The sequence below is a fragment of the Gymnoscopelus microlampas genome, assembly GCF_963454915.1.
Source record: "Gymnoscopelus microlampas genome assembly, chromosome: 11".
Classification (NCBI taxonomy): Eukaryota; Metazoa; Chordata; class Actinopteri; order Myctophiformes; family Myctophidae; genus Gymnoscopelus; species Gymnoscopelus microlampas.
In genome coordinates, this window is record NC_139948.1 from 7676185 (window position 1) to 7692830 (window position 16646).

At 43.0% G+C, this 16646-nt stretch overlaps 1 protein-coding gene across 1 annotated transcript in view; it reads left to right on the forward strand.

The window, feature by feature from the left end:
• Positions 1-16404, forward strand: part of grin2ca (glutamate receptor, ionotropic, N-methyl D-aspartate 2Ca) — a gene marked incomplete at both ends in the record, with an annotated part of 127311 nt that extends 110907 nt beyond the window's left edge. Inside the window, 4 exons of the mRNA XM_084072387.1 lie at positions 897-1057; positions 1945-2132; positions 9104-9336; positions 14737-16404. Of these exons, the coding sequence (XP_083928513.1) occupies positions 897-1057; positions 1945-2132; positions 9104-9336; positions 14737-16404 (2250 nt within the window). The remainder of the gene's footprint in view (positions 1-896; positions 1058-1944; positions 2133-9103; positions 9337-14736) is intronic.
• Between the last annotated feature and the right edge of the window lie 242 nt (positions 16405-16646).

A 16646-nucleotide genomic window follows, 5' to 3' on the forward strand; every position in this document is an offset into this window, starting at 1 on the left:
TATAATACTATGCTTCTACTCCACTACAACTCAGAGGCAATTATTGTACTTTTGTTTTTACTCCACTACAATTATTTGACCTGGCTTTAGTTACTAGTTACTTTGCAGATTTAGATTATTATTACAAAACATACATTAACCACCTAAGCGCTATTTCATACTTCAGCTAATCTAAAATAGACGATCTAACAAAGCTTGGAGATGTGCTATATTCAAAATTATTGACCCATTTTGAAAAATCTGAGTACTTTTACTGTATTACGGTATATAATATAATACATTTTGATGGCAATAAGTAAACATTTTAAAACAGGTGTTTTACTAGTATTGCTACATTGTGGTGTTGCTACTGTACGTAAACTTAAGTTGAAAAATATATTGTTTTAAAAACTACGTCTTCCTCCACCACTGGCTGGCGTGTGCCAGCCAGGTTGGACGGTGTCACCGCCGTGTCAGTTTGTCACCGCTCGTCACCTGCAAGCCCCCCGGGGGGCCACAGCCTGCCATTTGGAAATGACAAAAAGAAGAGAGGACATGGAGCACATTAAGCACTGTGTGGAGGGAGGACTGGAGGGGGGAGTGGAATAGAAATGACACGCTCACATGCCACTCCACTGTGCTGCTGTCAGCGTCTAAAGGCCTCTGTCACATGAGAGAGTCGCGAGGGGAAAAAAACGCACCAGCTAGGCTGCTCAATAATCCCATCAAACTGACTTATACTTTCACATGACATGAACGGTGTGAGAGAGCGCCGTGATAAATCTATCATTTATACGTGTTCCATCTGCCTCTCTCTCTCTCTCTCTCTCTCTCTCTCTCTCTCTCTCTCTCTCTCTCTCTCTCTCTCTCTCTCTCTCTCTCTCTCTCTCTCTCTCTCTCTCTCTCTCTCTCTCCAGTTTCAGAAGCCCCAGGAGCAGTACCCGCCGTTCCGCTTTGGCACGGTCCCAAATGGCAGCACCGAGCGCAACATACGGAGCAACTACCCGGAGATGCACGCCCACATGGTCAAATACAACCAGAAGGGTGTGGAGGATGCCCTCAACAGCCTCAAAACAGGGTAGGGCCGAGCTCGGCCACGCGACGGCAAAAACGCACGCACCACATGTCCACGCTGTCGTGGAAACCTCATATGGCCATAAAACAAATGGTCAAATGATTTAGATTATAATTAAGCTGTACCAATAACGTACCGTAATTACTTGAGGTGAGTGATCTTAAGTGCTGACTGGTGAGCAGTAATGATGTGCACTTCACTTCACTTCACTTGAGTACTGTAGTTAGGTAAAACAAAGCATTTATTTTGTTGATTGATTGATTGACTGACTGGTAAATGGTGCATTTATTTATCCAAAGCGCTTTACATAGATTGTGCATTACATTCACCGATTCACACACACATTCATACACCGATGGTGGAGGAAACCATGCAAGGCACCAACCTGCTCATCGGGAGCAATTAGGGGTTCAGCATCTTGCTCAAGGACACTTCAACACTATTCTGGTGGAGCCCGGGATCGAACTGGAAACCTCACTGCTAGGAAGCAACCTATGGGACCCAAACTTACAAAAATGCATTGTTTGAGCTGGAAGTGAGTTTCCCCATTCTAGTGAATGCAGTAGCCTAGAGGGCGGAGCCAAAAGTATGTCACTGATCACATGACCTCATTCAATTCCCCAGTTCTAGGCAACATAGAAGGGGGGGGGGGGGTTCTTATTTCCACACAACAGCTCTAAGGTGTATTAAAGACATAGTTCAATGTTGAAAATGAGTGGTATCCCCCTTTAAGCATTTTTTTCAAAATGAGTGAAAATTAGTTCAAATGTTTGATTTTATTATTTATTTTACTTTTTGTTTCAGAAAATGTTTTGAAAAATTATTTTTTTTCTCAGAAAATGTATTCTAGGCAGTAAGAATCTCTCTCTCTCTCCGTCCCTCTTTCGTAGGAAACTGGACGCGTTCATCTACGACGCGGCGGTGCTGAACTACATGGCGGGCAAAGACGAGGGCTGCAAGCTGGTGACCATCGGTAGTGGGAAGGTGTTTGCCACCACTGGCTATGGCATCGCCCTGCAGAAGGAGTCTCGTTGGAAACGACCCATAGACCTGGCTCTGCTCCAGTTTCTGGCTGACGGTATACATTGTATATTTATATATATATATATACCTCACACTTTGCACTGGCAAAATCCTCAGCGTGGACTGGATTCAACTCTCAAAGAAGTGTCCAACATGCATGGAACCTTAACGCAGTGGGTTCTCAACCTTTTCGAGCCGCAACCCCTCGAAATAATCATATTTGAACTGGGGACCCCCCACCCTGACAAGCACTTGAAATTGTATTACATTTAGTTTGACTCGGTTCCACAGATAAATATTGTGAAAATAAAACTATTTTCACAATATTTGCCTCTTTTTTTAACAATTTGGCCAATGTTTCACCAGTTTTTATAGTATAGTTTGTTGATTACTTTTGATGCAGTAATGGTATTTTTTCATACGAAAAAATAAATAATAATTTTGGGACCCACAGGTTGAGAACTACTGCCTTAACGGGACCCGTGGTATAGGGGTGTTCGGCGTTGAATTGTCACTGTGGGTTTTCCTGTGTAAGCTGATAGTTTGAGGTATATTGTACACTATATCAATCAAATATAATGTTATTTGTAATGTGTCAATTCTATAGCAAGTTATCTCTCAAGACACTTCACATGTAATGCAGGTCGAGTGGATAGAGAAGGTGTATATCGTTGTCTGTCGGGCAGAAAACGTGTATCTCCATAATTCATATGTGTATGTACTTTTTTAACCCATTTGAAATTTTAGTTTTTTCTTTGGCTATTCAAAAATTGCCGATATGTTTGAAAAATAGTGATTTTTCTTGCAAATATTTGAATATATATATTTTTTAAAGGATTTTTTTTTAACTCAAATCTTTGCTTCTGGGCGTCCCTATTACAAAACATTTTGAGATCTGCGACCAAATGCATATCATTTTGGGGGTCCTCAACATGAAAAAGTTTGAGAACCATTGATATATTAACATACGTTTTTCCAACAACTGTTAGGATTTAGAAGACATTTAGAATCCCCCAGAAGCAAAGATTTGAGTTACAAGTGTTCGCTTTCAAAATATATGTATATTCAAAGATTTGCACAAACTTTCACGGTTTTTCAAAAATAGCAGATCTGCTGTTTTTGAATAGCCAAAGAAATCAAAAAATGACACCGATTATTTCCCGGTCTGAATGGGTTAATAGATAAATGCTCTATTTTATACTTTGTGGCAGGACGGTGTCATAAAAAAAAAACTTCAGATCAGCCGATCAGTATCAGTTTTGGACATACAATTTGCACCCGACCATGGGGATATGCACAAAGACAGCCACACCAACATTAGCACAGGAGATGATTGAGATAAATATAGATCAAGATGAATAGATTGAGATAAATATAGATCAAGATGAATAGATTGAGATAAATACGGCCGTTGGCTGATATATGCTGGCCCTCAGCTGGATAACCTTGGGCTATGATGAATTCCCAGATGATAATGAGTTTACCACATACCCATATTGCTGTATTTAGTCACAAAGATGTAGCATCTGAGTATTTCCATTTGCCTATACTTCATACTCATACACACAGCTTTAGTGACTAGTTACTTTGCCAATCTACATTATTAATACAAAACATAATTAAGTAATGAATAGCTATGTATTATAAGTTAATCTACCCAGCAGCACATGAAGTCAGCCCCACCTGTACCAGCTGTGGCATTAAAAGTGATGAACATATTAATGCATTACCAATTACAATCCTATACTATGATCGTTAAAGTACTTTTATGTTTGGTAAGACTATTTTGATAGCAATACTTTTGTTCTTTTCCTCAAGTGACATTTTGAAGGCAGAACAACTGTACTTTTAGCAGAGTGTTTCTACATTTTGGTATTGCTACTTTCACTTAAGTAAACATCTGAGTTGTGTACAGATTATTTTGATGAGTGTGTTGTTTAGACTGCTAGGTTCTGGGTTTACCTGCGACCCTATAGTTTACTGAGGCACTACACTGTCTCTCTGCATTATTTGTATGTGATTTCCCTGCTTATGTAAATTGCGTCTGCCAAATGCCTAAATTGTAAATTCCATCCACCATTCACCCCCAAAATGACTTTTGTTCTATCAACCAGTAAGACTCCCTAATCGGGAGATAAGCGACCGTAGGTCACATGTATACAGAAGAGGGCTGTAACGGCGATTGGTTCCTAGTTGTGTGGGCAATGGAGGCAAGAGCTGTTGGTGTGTGTGTGTGTGGTGTGGGAGAGAGAGTGTGTTTATAGGGGAAAGGAGGGATTGTTTGTGGGGGGCAAGCCCCCGAGTTACGGCATTTTATGTGAGCTGCAGTGGCAGGGGGTCCTCCACTGGGGGCGCCACCACTTTTGCATCCGTTCTGGAGCACCAGGAGTGGGTGGTCCCCGGGAATGCCCCGTGAGCAGCCCCGTTGGGGTGGTCATTTGGTAATTTGTCCACATGTGCTCATTTTTTACACTTGGGGGTCCCCGAGGCAGCTGGGGGTCCCTGGAGCTCCGGGGGTCCTTGGAGGGTGTAGTTTGGCAGGTAAGGACTGTGTGTGCAAAATGTGGCATGGATCGGGGCAATGGGTGCAGAGATATGAGCAGGGCAAAAGTGTGACGTGTGTGACGGAGTGACGGAGTGACGGACGGACACCTGGAGCAGCTTTCTGTAGTAAGTGCGACCTACGGTCGCAATTACTCACCCCATGGAGACTTAATTCATGGATATTTTTAGTTTTTGTCGCATTCCAAAGTCAGGGACCATCAAGGGTCAAAATGGACCGTTACGGGTCTGTAACTCAGAGTTAACTCTTAGTCCATTTGGACCGTTTGTTTGGTTCCCGGACCCGACGTTCGTTTTCTAGAACCAGTAAAAGCTACGACTCGTCGCGATCCGTGGTTCTGCCCCCTCCTACAGGCAGTGGTGGAAAGTAACTAGTACATTTACTCAAGTACTGTACTTAAGTACAATTTTGACTTTACTTTACTGGAGTACTTCCAATTTTCAATATTTTTACTTCTACTCCACTACATCTCAGATCCAAATATTGTACTTACAGTGGTTGTACCTTCAAAGTGTCAGGGGTGGTGCCTCTCTGGTGCCTCTGTGGTACCACCTACTTTTGTGGTACCACTTTTTTCTATGTGGTGCCACTAGATGGCGGTAGAGAGCAACTAATGGCCAGACACAGGCATGTTGTGTCTATTTGAGACAGGGCTGCTTCCAGTCAACAGATAGAAGCTGCAATTGAAGCTGAACTTGTTGAGAAGTGAAACAAATAATTGTATGGGTTATATTATCAAGATGTATTTTGGTAAATTGCATTCAGTGGGCTATTAAATCTAACCCTCAGGAATGAAACATTAAAAAAAAACATTTTACTTAAGTAAAAGTAGCAATACCACAATATAAAAATACTCTATTACATCTAAAAGGCCTGTGTTCAAAATGTTACTTGAGTAAAAGCACAAAAGTATTCGCATCAAAATATACTTAAAGTACCAAAAGTAAAAGTACTAAAATGTTTTAAAGTAACCGATCTACAAGCTTGTAGATCGGCTATTTTCAAATGGTATAAAATAGGGCTAAAGTGGTTAATGGTATATGTTTTATAATATAACAATTTATATCTGCAAAGTAACTAAAGTTTTCAAACAATTGTAGTGGAGTAAAAGTACAATATTTGCCCCTGCAGATGTAGTGGAGTGGAAGTAAAAGTACAGTAATACTCCAGTAAAGTAAAAAACACCATCATTTTTCATAAGGTTCTAGGCGACCCAAGTGGGAACCGTACCCCAACCTCCAACTTTACAGATCCCTTTCATTAACCACTACACTACTGGTATAGTTAATGTGATAGCTGTATCAGATCACAAGACACTACACACAGAAGGGGCATCTCACTTCAGCTGAAACAGAGAAGTGTTACTTGAGTAAAAGTACAAAAGTATTGGCATCAAAATAGACTTAAAGTACCAAAAGTAAAAGTACTAAAATGTTTGAAAGTAGTCAATCTACAAGCTTGTAGATCGGCTATTTTCAAATGGTATAAAATAGGGCTAAAGTGGTTAATGTATATGTTTTATAATATAATCATTTATATCTGCAAAGTAACTAAAGTTTTCAAACAATTGAAGTGGAGTAAAAGTACAATATTTGCCCCTGCAGATGTAGTGGAGTAGAAGTAAAAGTAATAAAGTATTGGCATCAAAATAAACTTAAAGTACCAAAAGTAAAAGTACTAAAATGTTTTGAAAGTAGAAAAAAATGGATTGGAAGAGGGAGAGAGAGAGAGAGAGAGATAGAGAGGGGGGGGGGGGGGGGGGGTACATTATTTGAGGTAAGGGGGAAGGGATTTAGAAGTGAATTAATCTACCAAGCCAAAACAGGTTATGCTAATGCACACATCCTGCCAAGGAGTCTGTCTGGTCTCCCAAAAACATGTTCTTGAAAATCATATACTGTATTTGAACAGAGCTGCAAGAACTTTTTCAAGTTGAAGTTATTGTTACTGTTATATTAGCCCTTTAAAGTTGTTTCAATGGTTACATTGAGTGAGGCCTGCAGTGTTTAAACTGGTACACAGGATTGCTTTGGTTTTTGGATTGGATGATTGCAAAAGAGATTGTTTCTTTATAACAAATATGTTTATTACATTAAAGAATATTAGCCAAACCAACCACATAAAAACAGTTTGAATCGGAAACAACAGTTCCATGAAGTTATTTGCCTCTCCAGCAGGAATTGAACTCTGATCTCACTCTTGGAAGTCAGTCTCACTAACCACTGCACTAGTGGTGCAGATGGTGTATGTGTGTGTGTGTGTGTGTGTGTGTGTGTGTGTGTGTGTGTGTGTGTGTGTGTGTGTGTGTGTGTGTGTGTGTGTGTGTGTGTGTGTGTGTGTGTGTGTGTGTGTGTGTGTGTGTGTGTGTGTGTGTGTGTGTGTGTGTGTGTGTGTGTGTGTGTCTGTGTCTGACTATCGTTGTAGACAGACTATTGTCAACTATCTGAGATAATGATTTTCACTGTCAAGAACATGTTTTTGGGAGACCAGACAGACTCCTTGGCAGGATGTGTGCATTAGCATAACCTGTTTTGGCTTGGTAGATCAATTCACTTCTATCCCTTCCCCCTCAAATAATGTAAAACCCCCCTTCTCTCTCTCTCTTTCTTCCAATCCAATTTTTTTTCTACTTTCAAAACATTTTAGTACTTTTACTTTTGGTACTTTAAGTATATTTTGATGCCAATACTTTGCTACTTTTACTTCTACTCCACTACATCTGCAGGGGCAAATATTGTACTTTTACTCCACTACAATTGTTTGAAAACTTTAGTTACTTTGCAGATATAAATGATTATATTATAAAACATATACATTAACCACTTTAGCCCTATTTTATACCATTTGAAAATAGCCGATCTACAAGCTTGTAGATTGACTACTTTCAAACATTCTAGTACTTTTACTTTTGGTACTTTAAGTATATTTTGATGACAATACTTTTGTACTTTTACTCAAGTAACACTTCTCTGTTTCAGCTGAAGTGAGATGCCCCTTCTGTGTGTAGTGTCTTGTGATCTGATACAGCTATCACATCAACTATACCAGTAGTGTAGTGGTTAATGAAAGGGATCTGTAAAGTTGGAGGTTGGGGTACGATTCCCACTTGGGTCGCCTAGAACCTCATGAAAAATGATGGTGTTTTTTACTTTACTGGAGTATTACTGTACTTTTACTTCCACTCCACTACATCTGCAGGGGCAAATATTGTACTTTTACTCCACTACAATTGTTTGAAAACTTTAGTTACTTTAAAGATATCAATTGTTATATTATAAAACATATACATTAACCACTTTAGCCCTATTTTATACCATTTGAAAATAGCCGATCTACAAGCTTGTAGATCGGTTACTTTGAAACATTTTAGTACTTTTACTTTTGGTACTTTAAGTATATTTTGATGCAAATACTTTTGTACTTTTACTCAAGTAACATTTTGAACACAGGCCTTTTGGTTGTAATAGAGTATTTTCATATTGTGGTATTGCTACTTTTACTTTAGTAAAATGTCTGTGCACTTCTTCCACCATGAAACACAGTTGTGTTTAAAGAAACAATTGCTTTTGAATTCATCCTAAGGACTATGCATTATTTTCTATGTTTACAAAAAATAAAAATAACAATCACTTTTAAATGCATTCACCCTTCCCCTGCTGCTAATAATGTACTGTTCAAGGACTCACATGCGCCACATCGTGGGCGATCAGCCACACTACACCTTAAAAAAAGGTGTCAAATGTGGCACCACCAAGTAGTGGTGGTACCACAGTGGCACCACAGAGGCACTCAGATGGTATTACTGCCATTCTCAAGTGCTAACCACTGTACTCCACTACAATTATTTGAAAACTTTAGTTACTAGTTATACTTTTTTGGGAGGATTTTGATTATTATTACAAACATACATTACCCACTTCAGCACTGTATACAGTACATTTCGGCCATTTGAAAATATTTATATTGAAAATTTATATTTTCAAAATATTTGTAACGTGTGAAATGGGACATTCTGCATAAAGAGTACTTTCTACTTTTGGCACTTCAAGTACCAATACCTTTGTACTTTTACTCAAGTAAATGTTGAATTCCGGACTTTTACCTCTAACAGAGTGCTTCTATATTGCAGTATCGACACTTTGACTTGTGAATGATGTAAAAAAAATGCTGGATTAAAAACAACCCAATTTGGGTTGTTTTTTAACCCAACGCCAGGATCAATTGTGGACCACCCCAGCAGTAGTTAATTTGACCCAACAAAATGGGTTGTGCATTTTAACCCAGGTTATACACTTACTCCCAGGTTATGTACATTTAATACAAATGCTGGGTCAAATTAATTACAGCCCTGGGTAAATTCTACCATGAATTGGGTTAAATATTACACCCAAATGCTGGGTCAAATTAATCACAGACCTGGGTAAATTCAACCATGATACTTTTTTTCCACCACTGCCTAACAGGCGACACGCAGAAGCTGCAGACGGTGTGGCTGACGGGCATCTGCCGCAACGAGAAGAAGGAGGTGATGAGCAGCAAGCTGGACATCGACAACATGGCGGGCGTCTTCTACATGCTGCTGGTGGCCATGGGCCTCAGCCTGCTGGTGTTCGCCTGGGAGCACCTGCTCTACTGGAAGCTGAGACACTCCGTCCAGAAGTCCGACCGGCTGGACTTCCTGCTGGCCATCAGTAGAGTAAGTCACTTCCTCTTCCTGTTTTGACGCTGTACTGTTACATCATGAATATGGGCAACTGGCGGCCCGGCACTGGCGGCCCGGAACCTTCACTTAATGCGGCCTGCAGGTTAATATCAGAATGCTGATTATATTATTGATTTCAGCTGTTACAATTCTAAACATGCAAACATGACCCACTTTAATTACTTCAGTCTATATTAGTGACTTAATGACTAGTATTAAAATGCTGTTGTTTTTTTTATGTCCAATGTATTTGTATGTAAGTTCAAAAAGTTAACGTAAGTATAACTAAATGCTTTTGAAATTAAATAAAAACGTTACTTTTCAGGATTCCAATAAAAACAGTGAAAACCCAAAAAATCTGGATCACAATTCAAAAGTAGCAAAAATAGCAGATCTGCAAGCTCAAAACGCGATGCGACGCGACGTTAATGTAGCCTATGTGCATTTTGTCAATCAAAATGTCCAAAGGCAATAGCAGCGCTGACAAATGTAATATAAATCGCCACACAAAGCTTTATTTGAGGCTGTTGACAGTGGCAAGAGGTACGATTATGCATTCCACGCTGATACGTGAATTGTCGTGATCTGACAATAACGCCTGAGCGCTCAATGGAAAACAGGGGAGATTAATTATATAGCAACTGCATGATCGGCAGATCATCTGCTTACACATTAGATTGTTAGTTTTGAGGCTTATATGCAAAACCTTTTCAAAACACAGACACTTCAACCTGATTCTTACTCTGTCGCATGGTGGTGTTGCATGTCAGAAATAGCCAACCGACAAGCTCACAATGCGTCATGAATGCATTGTCTATGGTATGAATAGATACTTATGTTAGAGATAACAGCAAAAGCCAGAATATACAGGGTATCTGCACATTTGAAAGTGACAATTTAAGAGCTTTTAAGACCTTTTTAATACCTCTAAAATTAAAATTAAAATAGATACAATTAATCAACAAACTATACTATAAAGACTGGTCAAACAGTTCCACAGATGAATGTTGTGAAAATAGCAGACTTTCAAAATGTTTGCCTCTTTCTTATATTATTTTACAATTTGGCCAATGAGTCAAACTAAATGTAATGCCTCAACTCATACAGTTCCCAGACACGTGCTTGTCAGGGATCTACAAGCTCTACGCGTTGTGAGCTTGTAGATCGTCTATTTTCAAACATTTCAGTACTTCTACTTTTGGCACTTTAAGTACATTTTGATACCAATACTTTTGTACTTTAAGTTAAGTTAAGTACATTTTGAACACCAGACTTTTACTTGTAACAGAGTACTTCTACATTGCAGTATTGATACTTTTATTTAGATTGTCACACACAAGAAGTGAAAATAGCCGATGTACGAGCTCACTATGTGTCGCCATATGATGCGTTGTGAGCTTGTAGATCAGTTACTTTCACAATTTTTACAAGATATAACAATAACAGGTTTTGGACATACAAGGTTTCTACCCGACACCGATTGCATCCCGTGCTTAATTAACATGTATTAACATAGTTGAACCACCTCAATTATTACTAAATCTAACTGCAGCCTCGCCTGTCCAAATGACCATCTTTTAATTTAATTTTATTTCACCTTTATTTATTTTTTACCAGGAATATTCCCATCTCTAATCATGTACCTTACAAGGAGGGAGTCCTGGCCAAGAAAGCAGCATAAAAAATGTTCACATAAAAGAAATGGCAACATAAAACAGCGAACATAAAAAAAATGTTCCATGCGAAAGAAACAGACTTAAAACAATCTGCACATTTCATCAAAGAATCGCTTAGCACAGCGATGGGGAAAACCACTGATGGGCCGCGAGGGTTACTGCAAATGGGCCCCCAAATAATTGGAAAATACACTTCGATTTTAATTATAATATAACATTAATATAAAAAACCTATAATGTACAAAACATTATGTCATGGGATTCTTTTCAATACCTTGAACTAAATGAGTTTTCTTTGTGATACCATAGGAACAAAGTATACTATGTCAGGTCCATTGATGCAAGCCGGGACCACTTAACAAGGCAGCCTTTTGTCTGCCTTGTTAAGTGGTCAGATGTGGGTGGCCCTGATCAGTGGTGTAAAGTAACCAAGTATATTTACTCAAGTACTGTACTTAGGTACAATTTTGAGGTACTTCTACTTTAATAAAGTATTTCCAAATGTCAATACTTTTATTTTTTCTCCACTACATCTCAGAGGCAAATATTGTACTTTTACTCCACTACAATTATTTGAAAACTTCAGCTACGAGTTACTTTGCAGATATAAATTATTACATTATAAAACATGCATTAATCACTTTAGCCCTATTTTATATAGGCTATTTGAAAATAGCAGATCTACAAGCTCCCAACACGTCGCATCGCGACGTGTTGTGTTCTTGTAGATCGGCTATTTTCAAACATTTCATTTTCAAACATTTCAGTACTTCTACTTTTGGTACATTTTGATACTAATACTTTTGTACTTTTACTCAAGTACATTTTCAACACCAGACTTTTACTTGTAACTGAGTTTGCAGTATTGATACTTTTACTTAAGTAAAACATTTGAGTATTTTTTCCACCACTAGCCCTGATGCAAAAAAGGTTGAGAATCACTGATTTAGCAGTGTTCAGTAACAGGAAAAGGGAATTCAGTGGTCAAGGAAGTCCTTAATCCTGTTTTTATAATCTTCCCATGCTTATGAAATAATTGTGTTTAATCCTGTTTTGATAATCTTGCATGCTTGTTGAAATGATTTAGTTTAAGATGACTCTGGAGCCCACACCAAGATGAGGACACAAAAACACACATTAAAGGGGCTACACCATGAATTTCATTTTTTTTAGGTTTTTAGTATTTTTTGGGCTCCCCAGTGTCTCTTGTACCCAAACAAATATATTTTTTTAACATTCAGTCATTCATGCTCATTTCATGGATTTCCTGAATGGGCGTGTCTGAACAGGCCATTTCAGAATGGCAGGGCAAGTGATGTCACTTGCCCTGATTTTGCATTGATGATGGCCAGACAGAATTGCTCAGTAGCTCCCCCCTGCCCAATAGGACGTTTTGGTATTGCAGCTGAAAAAGCTTGGAATGACAGACAGTCAGATTGTGAGAAAAAAATATCTCGATGTTTTTTAGGCTTACAACCTGTTTAAAACGTATTAGGGGGCAATATTTATATATAATATATTTTTTTTAAATTCATGATGTAGCCCCTTTAAAAGCACTCTGGCTAAGAGCGTCTGCTAAATGCCTAAATTGAAAATTCCATCCACCATTTGGAGCAGCTGTAGCAGCCATATTTAACAATGTGTTCCTTGTCGCTGGCAGCGACAGCTCATCATTTTTATATTAATGTTGTATTATTAATGAAATATGAGTGTTTTTCCCAATTATTTGGGGGCCCACTTGCAATGTCCTCTTGGTCCACCAGTGGACAGTTGCTCGTGTAGACACACACCCACTGTTGCCCTCTCGTTCGGTCGTCTCATTGCAAGCGCACCTCACGAGCTGACTTTGTATTGGCCAGTGGATTTATCAAGATAAGTACAAGGCAACACGCACACCACTTGTCTCCTCTGTGGTACAGGCAATCACACCCCCCCCCCAAAGATCCAATTTCTAAAGGAGAAAGAAAAAAAAAGTGAATTTCCGCACACACTAATCACCTCCAGCATTGATTTATTGAAAAAGGTCGACGTTTGTCGGTGGCAAGGACCTTTCTCGAGACGGTGGATTTGTCAAAACCAGGGCTTCAGAGAGTAATACGTATCTGTCGATCGAAGGAATGGGAAGTGGCGAGATGAAACGGTTACAAGTCTGTTTTGGAGAATGCCAAAACGCTCTGCTTCATGCCACTGAGCTTACAGCTACACGGGCTAAGCGGATCGCCACAGAACTTAAGAGCTGCGCGTTATTCCTCTTTTTTTGATGAACGCAAATTCAATCATACATACAGTATTGCATGCATGTTAATGTAGTGGTTCTCAAAGTGAGGCACAGGGATCCTCTGGGTTACTTGAGGGGGTTGCACCTCCTTACAGGTCTGTAATTCTGAGAGTGTACAAATGGAACCATTTGTACAGTTATGGTGGTGATCCTTCAAGTGAAAAGGTTTGAGAAAAAATATGAATTAGTGACCGTGTGAAAAAAAATCACACCCTGTGTGAAGGAAGCGGTGCCTTTGGGGCGGGCCTTAACTCATTTCAGTTCGTCCCTATTGGTGGTCTGAGTCCACTTACCAAATTTGTACTTGGTAGCATGCTGCAAACTGGAATGATGGCTGTTTAAAGCCCAGCCAATGGGCAGACAGAGGGGGCGGGGCTTAAGTAATGACAGTTAGTCCCTATTGCTGGCTTTAGTCCATGTACAAAATGTGTACTCCATAGCTTGCTGCGAACTTGAGTTATGGCTGTTTGAAGGCCAGCCAATGGGAAGACAGAGGGGGCGGGGCTTCAGCAATTCATGCTGGTCCCTATTGGTGGTCTAAGTCCACATACCAAATTTAGACTTGGTGGCATGCTGCAAACTGAAGTTATAGCTGTTTGCTTCTTTGCCGTGCTCATCCCGTGCTCAAACAAACGGCCCGTGCTCAAACAAACGGACGGACACACAGACAGAGTCAAACGTAGAGCGGTTGGCACCGCTAAAAATAGAAATGGATCTAAATGTGATGGAACCGATTTCGGTTCCTCAATGTTGGATCCGATTCCTCCAGTTCCGGATCCCAACCCTAGTGACGACATGGAGGAGATTGCAGGCTGTGTCATTCTGTCACATGATGTAATGACATACATTTTGTTAGGGCGGGGCCACACGTTTCTGTGCGAGCCTCCTGCTCCATAAGCAAATACAATCTTTATAGAATTTTGACACATTTTACGCCTCGGCCTGCGTTGGTCACTCCTCCGTCATCACACATGTGAGACCTACCATGTCGGTTGGTGAAGCCCCCATATATACAGTACCCCAGGGGTCAGTTCTCGGCCCCCTCGTATTTTTCCGCGATAGAAAATCTCTTTGATCTTTGATCTACATGCACACGACAACATGTCGTGAGCCTGTGGATCTGCTATTGTCGCCGAACGTGCGCCTGTTTTCCCCAAATGTTTGCCTATTATTATGACATGTCCACAATAGGCTTTATTCACAGCAGCCATATTATGAAGACATTCACAGGTGTTACCAATGACACTAATGAAGGCTCTGTTCCATTCTGGTCAAACAGAGTCAGGGTGCTGATATTGTGCATGTTGGCTCACTGGAAACACTCTGTTACACCAGTGGGTCTACAGTTGGGGTCCAGGGACCCTCATGGGCTTCCAAATGGCCCCTTACAGGTGTGTAACAGGTTAACTCACATCAACAAACTCTGTGTTGTCCTTGCAGGGCATCTACAGCTGCTTCAACGGGGTGGAGGAGACGGACCGCGGCAGCAGCCTGCAGGACCCCGACGTCACCACCAACTACACCCAGGCCAACATGCTGAAGATGCTGAAGACGGCCAAGGACATCGTGTCCTCGGCCAGGGTGGAGAACTCGCTGGACAACGCCACCAAGACCATCGAGAACTGGAGCAGGGGGGGCCGAGGGCCCGACAACATGCGCGTGGGCCTGCCGCCCCGGGTGGTGGACATGGGCCACGCGGCCCACGGCCGCCTGCCGTACATCTCCAGCATCACCGACAACCACTCCCCCTACCCCCAGCGGGCCCTCACGCCCACCTTCCCCATCCACTACGACACCTGCACCCAGCCCCTGCTGGACAAGTCCCGCGGCGGGGCGGCGAACCGCCCCTCCGCGCCGCTCCGCTACACCCTGCCGGTCCGCAGCAACCAGCACGTGTTCGAGAGGACTCTGCCCATCTCCAGCCTCAGCAGCCCTCACATCGCCATGCGCGAGCCGGCCACGCCCGGCTCCTCCAACCCCCACCACAGCAGCAGGCTGTATGTGGACAGCCACGGCCGGCACGCCGCCTCCTCCTTTGTCCCCTACCGGGAGTTCCAGGTGCCCGACATCTACGTGGAGCACAAGGGGCCCCTGAGGAGGAAGTTCAGCTACCCGCCCGACTGCGTGAGCCGCAAGAAGAGGTCCCACAGCTACGTGTTCGATCCCCTGGACGCCCGGGTGCGGACGGAGTACGACGAGCCCACGGCCTGCCTCGCCGAGCTGAGGGCCAACCACCTCCTGGCCAACCACGCTCCCACCGCCGCCGCGTGCTCGGCGGCCCACTACCCCGGCGCCGGCGCCAGCTGCAACTCCTGCATGAAGCCCTACCTGGAGCCCGAGATGGACGACGTGCCCCTCCTGGGGAAGGACAAGCTCAACCGCCGCCCGTCCTTCCTCAAAGCCACGTGGGGCGGCGGCGGCGGCGGCGACCGGATCCGGCAGGTGGACGAGACCAAGCCGTCCGCCTCGGCCTCGCCGTCGGCCCGCGCCGTGGACATGCCCGACCTGTTCCCCCGCGTCGCCGGGGCGGCCGCCGGCCCCAGGCCGCACAAGCACTACGGCAGCCTGGGCAACGACCTGTCGTGCTACCCGATGATGGCCGCCGAGCCGGCCTACCTGGACCCCGCCCACATGGGCTCCTACCCCTACAAGCAGAAGCTCAAGTACTCCGAGTCCACGCGGCTGCCCTCCTACCGGGAGGCCATCCTGCAGAATGCCGCCGCGCTGCGCCGCTCCTCCTCCACCGTGGTGCACAGACACTACTCCGCCTACCTGAACTCCTACACGGACCTGCCCGTGTACGTGGGGCCCCTGGCGGCCCAGGGGCCCGCACAGTACTACGACGGCGGCTCCAAGGACGTGTGCCACCTGCTGCACCCCTGCACCAGCCACTGCCCGAGCAACGCGATGGTGGTGCCCCGCATGGGCGACAGCCCGGTGGCGTATCAGAACAGGATGTTCGGGGCGTACGAGGGGCCGGGCGCGCGGGACGACCCGGGCGGCTCGGGGGGCAGGGAGCGGAGGCAGGTGTTGGTGGCACGCAGAGTCAACAGTCCCTATGTGCCAAAGCCCTGGGGCAGGGTATCCAGCCTGGAATCTGAGGTTTGAGCCTCCCCCACACACACAACCTCACCGGACCTCCGACAGCCGGGGTCAAACTGAAGGCTGCAGCATACTCCAAACGAAGCTGAAGCACATTTTTTTCCGCTTCGGCAGGGCTTGCCAAACCGAGCAAAGTTGTTTGTAGACAAAACTGTTTTATACTCGATACGGCTCAGCTCTGAGCTCTGTGCCCACTAAGTAGTGTGCTTAGCAACAGCCACAGTGGCCGCTGTTCCAGCCACTGTGTA